This window comes from Peromyscus maniculatus, chromosome 1 (genome assembly GCF_049852395.1).
Source record: "Peromyscus maniculatus bairdii isolate BWxNUB_F1_BW_parent chromosome 1, HU_Pman_BW_mat_3.1, whole genome shotgun sequence".
Lineage (NCBI taxonomy): Eukaryota > Metazoa > Chordata > Mammalia > Rodentia > Cricetidae > Peromyscus > Peromyscus maniculatus.
In genome coordinates, this window is record NC_134852.1 from 130,637,071 (window position 1) to 130,649,842 (window position 12,772).

Below are 12,772 nucleotides of genomic sequence, written 5' to 3' on the forward strand. Positions count from 1 at the left end.
TGACTAATCCAAAATGAATTCTTTGCTGAGTTCACATGATTAAATTTTGTTATCAGTTATTCCCTCTCAGAGCTTCAACTATATTATTCCATGCTTTTATGGCTTCCAGCTCTGAGAGGGAATAACTGATAACAAAATTTACTGTGCCTTTCCAAGTTAACTTCTACAATCAATAGAAATTGAAGACCTTCTAAGATAAAGCATCTCATGGCCCAGTAGAGCAGCACCATAGAAAATGCTTAAAGAACCCTATATGTAGGTAAATAAGAAAGGCAGCCATAATCATGTGAACTCAGCAAAGAATTCATTTTATGAAAGGAATCATAAATAAATGAGAACTAAGAAAGAAGTAAAAATTCTCAACTCAATAAGCCATTAAATTATAAGACAAATAAGGGGGAAAGAAAAGAATAAACAATATTAAAACCAACCAGAAGAGCAACAAAATTATGTGAATCAGCAAATACTTCCCAGATTAACATTTATTACCATAAATGTTAGTAGTCTAATGTCTCCAATTAACAGATTCAGTTTAGCTGATTGGATTTGAAAGCAAGATCCAAATGTGTGTTATCACCAGTAGACACTGGCAAAGACACATGCAGACTAAAAGTGAAGGGATAGGGGAAAAACAAACTATGAGAGTACAAGTCAGTGGCATGCTCATGGGTGACATGGACTGTGTTCCCAAAGAATTGTGGTTGTATGTTTATGTCAGTATGATAAATACCTGAGAGAGCAGCTCAGGGTTGCCAGTGGTAAACCTCTTGGGTCTCTCTCAGAGCTGTGGCTGACTTCTGAACAGTTCCAAAAGCATTTAAATTCATAGAGAATCTATAGCCACCTATAGTAAGAGTATATATTTTGATTTTTTAAAAGTACATTTTAAACAAAAACTAGTCCATATATATAAAGACAGCTATTGCATTCTCAGAAAGGGAACCCTGTCAAGAAGATCTGCAGAGTTACTGAGATGCCTCACAGGTAAAGCTACTCAACCACTGAACATGACAACCTGGATTTGATTCCTAAAGAGAGAGCCAAGCACCACAAGTTACCCTCTGACCTCTACATGTGACATGGCACACTTGCTCTTACACATATATAAACAGAGACATACACAGTAAATAAATGTTAAAGTTTTAACTTAAAAACTTATAATAAAACAATAATAAACATTTAAACTTAGTACCCAGTTTTATAAAACAAACACAATGACAGATTGGTTTAGACTTAATAATAGTGAATGGTTTCAAGCACTACTATTATTGAAAGATTATCCAGACCCACCCCTCTCAAAAAAAATCAACAAAGAAACAATTCAGTGACAATAGAAACAAAATGACAGTTTCATGAAATAGCCATAGAATACATATTCTCTTCAGCAGCCAATTGAACCATCTCTAAAATAAATCACATTATCATCCATAAAGCAAATCTTAAAAAATGTAAGAGAATCAAAACTATTTCTTGTGTTTTAAAATTGCAAGTCAACAACAAAAGAACTATACAATACAAGGCGATTAATACTCTTAAATGATCGTTGAGTCATACATCACATGTTTAAGTAATGAGTCCTTGAGAAACTCATAAAAGAAATTTTAGAAGTCCTAGAAGCAAATGAAAATACAAGTACAACTCACCAAAACCTTTGGGATATAGCAAAGTCTGTAAGAAGTGGAAATGTTATATCTATGAGTGCCTATATTTAGAAAAAAATGTAGGAGAAGTCTTAAATAAATAACCTAATGGTATACCTCAAGGTTGTAGAAAATAAAAAACAAACCTAACCCCAAATGAAAGCATAAATAATAAAGATCAGAAATAAAATTAAATGGAAACCAAAAGAACAATACATATATGATCAATCAAGGAGTTGGTTCTTTGAAAACATAGACAATATTCATCAATCCGCATCAAAATTAGCCAAAATAGAACACTTAAGTTTAGAATTTAAGAGATGAAGAGGGGATATTACAACAGATAACCAATGAGAGCCTAAAGATCATTAGAAAATAATTTTTTAAACTTACATTTTGATAAATTGGAAAGTCTAGAAGAAGGAATAGAATTATAGACACTTATTATCTAGCAAAATTGAACTAATCTATTTTAAAAACATAAACAGATAAGCAAAGAACAATATTAAAGCAATAATAGTCTCCCAACCAGCAGAGTTCAGGACCTGATAGAATCACTGCTGGATTCTGTCAGACTTTTTTTGGTTTTTCGAGACAGGGTTTCTCTATGTAGTTTTGGTGCCTGTCCTGGACCTCACTCTGTAGACTAGGCTGGCCTCAAACTCACAGAGATCCTCCTGGCTCTGCCTCCTGAGTGCTGGGATTAAAGGTGTGCACCACCACTGCCCAGCGTCAAGTTATCTCTTAACTGCCAACCCATCCTATACTTAAAACACTCTTAAGACTACCATAAAACATTTAGCTCTGGCAAAGTAGCATACTACAAAATCAAAATACAAAAATCATTAGTTTTTCTGTATACCAAATGGCAAACTCACTGAAAAAGAAGTCATGAAACCAATTCTAATCTAATCTCCAGTGCATCACTAAAATACTTAGCAGGTATGTTTTTAAAAATCAATATATGAGACTGGCGTGCTGCCTGCTGCCCTAAGAGGGCTTCAGTAGTGGAGAGGGTACCTGCACTGGCCATCTACTGTAATCAGATTGGTGACTACCCTGTCATCACAGAGCCTTTATCCAGTAACTGATAGAAGCAGCTGCAGAGATCCATAGCCAAGCACTGGGCCGAGCTCCGAGAGTCCTCCAGAAGAAAGGGAGGAGGGATTGTTATAAACCAGGAAGTTCAAAGTAATGATGAAGGAACTCAGAGAGACAGTTGACCTGAGCTTGTGGGAGCTCTGGACCAACAGTTATAGAGCCTAGATGGGACTGACCTAGGCCCTCTGCATGTGTGTGACAATCATGTAGCTTGGTCTATTTGTAAGGCTCTTAGCAGTGAGATCAGGACCTGTCCCTGGTGCTTAGCTGGCTTTGGGGGAACCTGTTCCCAATCTGGATTACCTCACCCAGCCTTTATGCAGAGGGAGGAGCTCAGTCCTACCTCAATTTGATGTTTCATGTTTTGTTCAAGCCTGTGGGAGGCCTGCCCCTTTCTGAATGGAGATGGAGGAGAAGTGAATGGGGAGGGAGGTAGAAGGGAGTCAGGGGGAGGAAACAGGATGAGAAGAGGGAGGGGAAACTGCAGTTGGTATGTAAGATAAATGAAAAAATGTTAATTAAATTTTAAAAACTTAAAAAATCAATATATGAAAAAAAATGAGACAGTAGTCATGTCCAAGGATATCTCTCACCACCACCACTGAAACAAAAGCAAGAAGGTAATGATAGTAACTTTTTTGGAGTTCAGGAAGGTAAAGAACCTTATTAAAAACTTATTTTAAAAAAAGAAAATATCAGCCAGGCATGGTAGTGCGTGACTTTAATCCCAGCACTTGGGAGGCAGAAGCAAGCCTGGTCTACAAAGTGAGTTCCAGGACAGCCAAGGCTGTTACACTGAGAACCTTGTCTCCAAAAGAAAAAAACAAAACAAACAAACAAAAGGAAATATTTAATAAAGAATGAAGCTAGCTGTTAATTTTTGGTAAAAACATATTATGGACATTTAATCTATCCACTTACTTTTTCTCATTCCCTGTATAGCATTCATGGTTATAGATGGCAGAGAGACAGTATGAACTGTGTTCCCAAGAATTGTGGTTGTATGTTTATATAAGTATAGTAAATGCCTGAGAGAGCAGATCAGGGATTGCCACTGGTAAAACCCTTGGGTCTCTCTCAGCGCTGTGACTGCCTTCTGAACATCTCCAGAAGCATTTAAAGATGCAGAGTAACTATAGTCACCTAGGGTGAATGTCAAGGGGTAGTCAAGAAAAAGCGACCACACAAGACTCTCAGAAGGAGTAATGTGAGGAAGGTGCTATATGTGTAGGGTGGAAAGAGTCAAGGAAAAAATGTCCTGCCCCTGGCTACACCCAAGATCTGGGCCAAGGAAAAATACCCTGACCCTGACTTGACCCCAAGACCAGGGTTTAAAATGCTCTAATCCCTGAGCTTGCCCTAGACTACAAAAATTCACCAATCCCAAGCCACCCTAGAAAGCTCCGCCCATATTGGTGAAATTATTAAAGCCACTCCACGTAGTTAAAAGGAAGATTTATTTAGTGGCGTAACTTACAAGTGAAGGGATAGGTAGGTTGCAGAGTCTGGGAAAGACACAGCGCAGTCCGGTGGTGTTCTCTGGAGAACTCTGCTCGGTCTACCTCCAGCATCCAGGGTCCAGGAACCAAGAGAGACAGTGCATCTGGATCTCAGGTCTTCAAGGGCCTCTCTTGGCCCCTGCCTTGTAGGTGTGACAGTTACCGAAGCCTCACTGGGGGTTGGAACTTCCAGATCAAGGTTGGAATGACTACCCACTACACCCCACCCCCACCCCACACCCACCCCCAAGAAAGTCTGTATAAGGTCTTGACCCTGTTCAGTTTGCTGCTGTTTCTCACCCGAGGCAACCATCTTCCTACATTCTTCATTCCCAATAAATCTCTTTAGTGAGGTTTAGTGTGCAGTTCTGACATTTTTGTCAGAGCCCAGCTGTAATAGCTTTCACCAAAGCAGAGTAGAGGATCAGAGTAGAGCTGAGCAGAACTGAGGAAACTTTCCCTAGTGGAGCAGTTGTAACACTTAGAACTGAGCAGAGCTGTAATGCTTCTCCAGAGCAGAGCAGAGCTGGAACAACTTCCTCCCGGAAACCCTCCCCTGCCAGAGCAGAGCTGTTACACTTGCAGTTGAGGAAACCTTTTCCTGGAGCAAGGCTGTAAGGTGCAATACTTGCAGCATATAGTGACTTTGTGGTGTTCCTTGGCTCCCGACTGCCAGGATGCCTTTCCATCTGAGCTGCAATGCTTACAGTAGGAATGTAAGATAATTTGTTAAGGTCATACTTAAAATGAGAAAGTCCCACAAAGATCCAGAGTTGGAACCTAAGTAATCTTATTTTGATTAGATTATGAGATAAGTTTGGTTTAAGCAAAAAATAAAGAACTAGAGAAAAATTATGGAAAGATTGGTTAAGTATTAGAAGTAACTTCAACTCACAACCAATTTTAACAGGCTAGGTTTTTTTTCTCCTTTTTTATTGTCCCCAAACATTTGAGACTATACTGTCAAATCAATATCTGATAACTAAGGAATATTCAGTGACCAAACACAGTAAAGGTTAATTTAAAAAAAAAAAAAAATAGTTTCTTGTTGGGAGAATTCCTGCAGAGCTGCAGCTGGTTTGATTCCGGAGTGTTAGCACCTGGCTTGGATCTGCCTTTTGTGATTGCTACCTTTTGTCTCCCAGTACCTTCTATGTGAATCTTGTCTGACAATTTTCTAAAGTTGCAAAGCCTATGAAAACTTGGGTGAGGAATGATCAGAAAGCCACAGTATTCCTTAACTGAAAATTTGCATTTGGCATTGTCCCTGTAGGGAGCTTAGATAAGAGGTTTTGGGATATGGAAATTAACTTGCTAAAAGATGTAAATTGGAGAACAATAAAAAGCCCTTTGCTAAACTATGAATGAGTCAATCCAGAGAGACTGCTCTGAGCTGGGCTGGGCTGTGGTGGCGCACGCCTTTAATCCCAGTACTCAGGAAACAGAGGCAGACAGATCTCTGTGAGTTCAAGGCCAGCCTGGTCTACAGAGTGAGTTCCAGGACAGGCTCCAAAGCTACACAGAGAAACCCTGTCTTGGGGCAAAGAAAAAGAAAACGAATGCTCTGTGCCTTCTTTCCACACACCCACATGAACCCACTCCCAATATACAACAGTTTATAGAGCATTACAAACAAGTAGAACTTAAAACAGTCAAAGACTACCCCAAAACACTCTAAGATACACGAATGAATTCATCAAAAAACCTTGACTCCAATCTGAATAAACTCAGCATTCCACAGGGAGAAACACTGCAATAACATTATCTGATGTCAAAGACAAAACAAAAATTATGAAGGCTGCCACAAGAAGTGATGTGGCTCAAAGGATCCCAAGAAAAGTATCAACTTATTTCTCACTAGAAACTATGGAGGCCGGAAAGCAAAGGCTGGCCTATTTAAAGGAATAGAGGAAGAAAACCAAAACTTCCATAGCCAGCCAACTATGATGGCACACACTTAATGGTATCACTTGGGAAGTTTGAGGCCAACCTGTGCTCTATAGCAAGTCTGTGTCTCAAAGAGTCCAGAACCCCACTGCCAAATAGTCTATATCCAGAAAAGAAAACATTATTCCAATAAAGAAAGGGAATTTAAGATACTTGCAAATAAATGAAAATTTTATGCTAGTATAGTGTTCTACCAAACAAAAGCTAAATGAAAATCAACTGAAAGAAAAAGCTATTAGACAACAAATTGAAGCCTTGTGATGAAATAAAGATGCTATTAAAAAGCAACACAAAAGCTGGGTATGGTGGTGCACACCTTTAATCCCAGCACTCAGGAGGCAGAGGCAGATGGATCTCTAGAGTTCAAGGCCAGCCTGGTGTACATAGTGCGTTCCAAGACAGCCAGGGCTATGTGAAAAGACCCTGTCTCTGTCTCTGTCTCTGTCTCTGTCTCTCTCTCTCTCTCTCTCTCTCTCTCACACACACACACACACACACACACACACACACACATACACACACACACACACACAAAACCATCAAAGTGTTGTTGCATTTTGGATTAAATCTGCTTGTTTCCCACCCCCAAAAGTGTTTTAGAGAACTAATACTATAACAATAATTAAAATCTATATTAATGGCTACACAGTATCTACAGCTATAATTCATGAAAACAATACCATTAGGGATAGTTTTGGTTTTGCTCTGCTTTAAGGCTTTTGTTTGTTTTGTTTTGTTTTGGGTTCTTTGCACCAGATTATCATGTAGCACAGGCTGGCAATGAACTCTCTGTGTAGACAAGAATGACCCCAAACTTCTAATCCTCCTGTTTCCACCTCCCTAATGTTGGGATTGCAGGCATGACCTACCATGCCCAGCCATGATGGGAGATTTATAAAACTATGATAACAGAGTGTACTTACTACTGAAGATAAATTGATATTAATTCAAACTAATCTTTTTCACATAAGTTTGTGTTAATCACAGCCTGGGCCCTGAGGGATGCTCAGTGAGTCCACACTGCTCCTCTAGAGGACCCAGTGATTCCAAGCAACCACATTGGACAGCTCACAGCTGCCTTTTTCTCTATTCAGCTTCACATAAATCCCACACTTCTAGTCTCTGCAGTTAACTGTACACACACACATTCTCTCTCTCTCTCTCTCTCTCTCTCTCTCTCTCTCTCTCTCTCTCTCTCTCTTCTTAAAAAAATCATTTTTGAATAAAATCTAACAAACAAAATATTGGTTGCAGTCCTCATGGGGATCATTAAGAAAGTAACATACACAGAAATAATAAATGAACCAAACTGTTCTACAACAACAAAACAATAGAAAATGAGGCAGAAATGGAAGAACTGAAGAACCAAAAGGATATGACATAGAAGGCAAATGAAAAAATGACAGACACAAGTCCCTATCAGTACTTTGCACATAAATGAATTGAATTCTCTAATAAAAGGCATACATATTCAGAATTTATTTTTAAATGATTCAAGTATATTCTGTCTTTAAGAGCCTTAGATACAAAGATATAAATAGGTTAAAAATAAAAATGGAAAAAGAAAGAATTCTTTGTAAATAAAAGCTGAAACAACTTCACTGACTATACTAATATAAAACAAAGTAGATCTTAGGTCAAAATTTTATGAGGTGTAAAAGCAAATTTTTATCCAGATAAAGGTGTCACATCATCAAGAATATATTAAAATTCAAAAAGCACAAAAATATATTAAGCAAAATGTAGAGCTAAAGGGAAGATAGTTATATACTAATAGCTGAAGACTTTAAGCGCTCCATACATTTTTTTGTTTGTTTATTTTGGATTTTGTTTTGTTTTTGAGACAAGGTCTCACTTTGTAGTTCTGGCTGTCCTGAAACTCACTCTGTAGACCAGGCTGGCCTTGAACTCACAGAGATCCACCAGCCTCTGCCTCCTAAGTGTGGGATTAAAGGCGTGCACCATATGCCTAGCATTAGCACTTCATACTCAATGAGAAAAGCTATCCAAAAAGAAAACAGAAGATATGAATAACACCCTAAACCAACTGGACCTAGCAAGTACATGTAGAACACCCAACCTGGCATGATTTGATAGATAGAAAATTCAGTTGATATATTCAAACTGACCTAATGGACAAATTTAACAAAGTTTCAGAATATAAGAGCAACACACACAAAAGCAAGCTAAATAGTTCTGTGTACTAGCAATAAACACTCTGAAAGTAGATAAAACAATTTCATTTATATTAACATCAAAATTAGCATAATTGGGAATAAATTTAGTGAAAGGTTCCACATTGAGAAATACAAACCAGTGCTTAAAAGCATTAAGAAAGGGCCATCTTTGACTGCATTATCATTTTCTGGCTAGCCTAGACTACAAAAGATCCTGGGAGTAGGGGTGGGGTGGAGAGATTCAGAGAATAAGAGAGTCCACAAGTTAAAACATGTATGTGTGGTCATTTCAGTTTTCAGGGGAGAAAAGAGAAGAGTCTGTAGTTATTTGTTTGTTTGTTTGTTTGTTTGTTTGTTTGTTTGTTTGTTTGTTTGTTTAATCTTTACTCTTGGAGGGAGGAGGACTGCCACCCAGGTGCGGCTTCCTGGTAGAGCACTAGCTATATGTCTGAGTCCCTGCCTGGGTCAATGCTCCGTGCCGAAATAGAGAACAAAAAAGCTAGAGGGAAAATAAAAGATCAACAACTATAAATAACCACATCAAGAAGGTCAAGTAAAATAGCAAGACAGTTACTTATTTGCTATATCTTATACTTATTAAATCTAACTTAAAACTCATTTGAGCAGGTCCATACCTATGAATCTAGGACTTGGGATAGAAAGAAGGTCAAGAATTTCAGACCATCCTCAACCACACAGCAGGTTGAAGGCCAGCCTCAGTTACATGAGTGTCTCAAAAAAAAAAAAAAAAACAAAGAGAAAAGATCTTTTCTTTCCTGTATGTCTTACTGTTGGCACTGTTTTCAATGCCGTGCTGGTTTTTAAAGTAAGGTGACTGTCTCTCTTGTGTCCTCAGATACTCAGAACAATGTGTATGGCTTTGAAGAGCGTGGGATTGGGAAGTTTCTGATCACACTGGCTGCCATGGGTTTAGTTTTTCTCCTCTTGCTTTTATATCTGGAGACTATTTCCTGGAACCTAAGGAACTTTGTCTTTCGTAACATTATTTTTTATTTCTACAACAAATTCAGAAAAGGCAGGCAAGTAAGTAACTAACTAGGCTTTAAATATAATTTAATGAAAGCACAACATTCAGTCAGAAAACAGGAATTTACATTTTCTCATTTCCATTACTTTTTAAAGAAAGTGTAATTTGATTACACCAAAACAGATCGGTGGCTTGTTTGAGGTGTATCTTAGCTTGGGTTTACTCCTCTAGGAAATAAGTCATTTTTCATGTGTTAGCTACAACTGAAATAATTGTCCTTATGCTAGTAAGAATATACTATTCACTCTAAATGTAGAAACTCTTTTTCTTTGAGAATTTTATACATTGTATTTTGAGGATATCCCCTCCCCTTCCCCAGCTCCTCCCAGATCCAGCCCTCATTCCATACACACCCAACTTTGTGACCTCTTTTTATTTTTTAAGATTACTGGGTCAAATTTGTGCTGCCCAAATATTCTTGGATGTGTAGCCTTCCATTAGAACGTGGACAACCTACCTGGGATCACACCCTTAAAGAAAATGAATTCTCTCTCCTCGAAGCTATCAGTTACCTTAAGCTACTCAGCTAGGTTGGGATTTTGTTCCCACCCACCCCCACTCCATGCTGGGATTTTGTCTGGATTAAGTTTATTCCGGCCTTGTGAATGTTGTCACAACTGTTGTGAGTTCCTGTGTGCACCTGCCCTACTGTGTCCAGAAATAACTGCTTCCTTGTAGTTATCCACTGCCCCTGGCTCTTACGAAATGTTCATAACAGTAGTTTCAGAGAATTGTGTCTTTGACTCTCCTCGGCTGCCATACTCTTCTAAAATGGTCCCGACCAGAAGTATGTTTTTGCATGTGAGAGTTTAGGAAACAGGGAGAAAGGGTCTTAGAAACTGCTTCAGTACTTCTTCATATCTTTGAGATTATACCTGCAGGTTAGCTTTCTTAAAGCTGTTGATTTAAACCAGTTCTCTATAGAATGCCCTCATGTGTACTCCTGGTCTTGAAAATATCTAACCAGGGAATCAAAGAAGACGAGGATGAGGACATAAGGAGAGAAAGAAGGAAAGTCCTCACACTGATGCTCAGGTCACAGAAAACCCCACTGGTCCTTAAAGAAGTTACAAAGGTAATGTCACTTCCTGGCTAGCTGCCTTGGAGTTTAAGCATCCCTGCCTGGAATTGACCAGTGCAGTCCTTGTTCACTGCAGTTCTGCAGAGGGCTGGAAGGGAAGTGTTCTTATGAGATTGTCAGTTTGTTAGCTTTAGGAGTCTGAGGTAATAGCTGTGGTTCATGACCAGTGTCTCAGACATTGTGAGTTGTTGTGTGTTTTTTTTTTAACTTTCTCAGATTTATTTTAAGTGTCCTGTTGTCAAGGCTGTGAGAAATATCTCCCTTGCAGTCAGGAGATCAGAGTGCTTTGGATTGCTTGGATTAAATGGAGCTGGAAAAACTACTACATTCAAAATGCTGACTGGAGAAGAAGCTATCACCTCTGGAGTTGCGTTGATTGATGGCAACAGTGTCGCTGGAAATCCAAGAAAGGTATTTCTCTTCTTAGCCAATGACTTAATGTCTTGAAGGAGATACATGGGCAAATTGTTGAGGAACCTGGTGGGGGACAGGGACACTAAGGACCCTGATACATAAAACCTCACTTATTAGAATTGAAAGACTCCATGGCCATACTGAGTTTGAGGAAAGGAACATATTCTTTCCCATGAAACAAAGAATAAGTATCTGCAAATAGACAGAACTGAAGGTGAACAGCTCTCACACCTAACTTGCTCTGACATAGGGTTGGAAGTACAACTAACTAAAAAAAATGATTGTGAGAAACGGAAAGGATTGAAAGGATTCAGCTCTGTTGGGATGTAAGCTTTAAAGAACGAAGTGAGGATGGCACCCAGATTTCTATGATAAACTTCTGAAGGTGAAGGCTCCAGTCACCAAGAGAGTAAATATCTTGAGAGAGTGTGTTTGGAGGGCATTTGGGTCTTGAGGCATCTATGATGCATCTAAATGGGAGCATACAATGAACAGTATGAACTCATGATAGGGAAGTGATATGAATTTGGGGTTTATCAAAGTGCAGATGAAACTTAATCTGTGAAAGTAGATAAGACCGTCTATCAGAAATGTGTACAACAGAAAGAATATGGACTTGATTTGGTGGATTATCAACACTGAATTACAGAATAAAGGAACTGGAGACAGAACCATGAAAATTGGAGAGTCAGAGGGAAAACCTGGATAAAATTTTCTCTCTCAAGCCAAATAAGAAATAAACTTTCAAGAAAGTAATTGACTGGTGATCTTGGGCACTTTCAGCTCATAAGGTGTCCAGTGGAGGAGAACAACAATGCACTTCCTACAGACACAAGTTATTTGCAGACTGTGTCTTCGCCTTGCCAGGAAGCTACTAAAGTTCCTGTGGGATCAAGTAGAATTTCATAGGAACATAATGGATAGAGAGGGGAAAGCCTACGGTGGCTGTGAAGGCCCTGACGCCATGTATGTCAAATTAATATCTTCTGATGGGCATGAATTTATTGTAAAAAGAGAACATGTGTTAACATCAGGAACAATAAAGGCCGTGTTGAGTGGACCGGGGCAGTTTGCTGAGAATGAAACCAATGAGGTCAGTTTCAGAGAGATACCTTTGCACGTGCTGTCGAAAGTATGCATGTATTTTACCTACAAGGTCCGCTACACTAACAGTTCCACCAAGATTCCTGAATTCCCAAATGCACCTGAAATTGCACTGGAGCTGCTTATGGCTGCCAACTTCCTAGATTGTTAAATAGAATAAATTATAATAAACTGTTCCTTTTTTCAGCATTTAATACCTGTAGTTCAGTTAGTCATTTTTCCACATATAGCATGTTGCCTGTATGAAATTGAACTTTAAAGTTAATTGCTGAGCAGATTCCTTCTGTCATTTGTATAGCAGAGTTGAAATTTGTTTACTACATCAACAAATTAAGGATGTTCACAAGCCAAGAAATAAACAAATAATGCCAGTTTGTAGGTGGTTTACTTTCTCCTTTGAGTTTGACCTTTAAAATTATAAGTAATATAGCAAATCCTGGAATGTAAGCATAAATGAACATATTCTACAGGGGCTAAGTATTTTAAGTATTTTTATGTTTTTAGTGTTTTTTTTAAGAACCAGTTCTGATCTTACAGCCACTGAGCATTACTAGAGTTATGCAAATAATTACATGAAAAATCATGAATCAGAATAAGAGTTGAAATTTTTTATGTGTTTTTTATAAACTGCAATATTATTTAATTGCAAAAAAAAGTGTCCAGTGGAGTTCTCTGAAGCCTAGTACAGTGGTGTGACACATAGACAAGCCAGGTTTGAGAGATAAAATGTATATACGGGTTTGAAGAAAGCCACATGTGCA

The 12,772-nt window shown here is 38.5% G+C and overlaps 1 protein-coding gene and 1 pseudogene across 21 annotated transcripts in view; both read left to right on the forward strand.

Annotated features, from left to right (window-relative positions):
* The window catches only part of LOC102926841 (phospholipid-transporting ATPase ABCA3-like), a 136,367-nt gene that overhangs the window by 115,762 nt on the left and 7,833 nt on the right, over window positions 1-12,772 (forward strand). For 20 of the 21 annotated variants that reach the window (XM_042282808.2, XM_042282792.2, XM_042282819.2 and 17 more), the window contains 3 exons: window positions 9,221-9,408; window positions 10,380-10,487; window positions 10,710-10,904. In XM_042282808.2, coding sequence (XP_042138742.2) covers window positions 9,221-9,408; window positions 10,380-10,487; window positions 10,710-10,904 — 491 coding nt within the window. The remainder of the gene's footprint in view (window positions 1-9,220; window positions 9,409-10,379; window positions 10,488-10,709; window positions 10,905-12,772) is intronic. The other variant, XR_013044558.1, reaches the window with a different exon arrangement.
* LOC102921750 (elongin-C pseudogene) lies at window positions 11,591-12,243 on the forward strand (annotated as a pseudogene).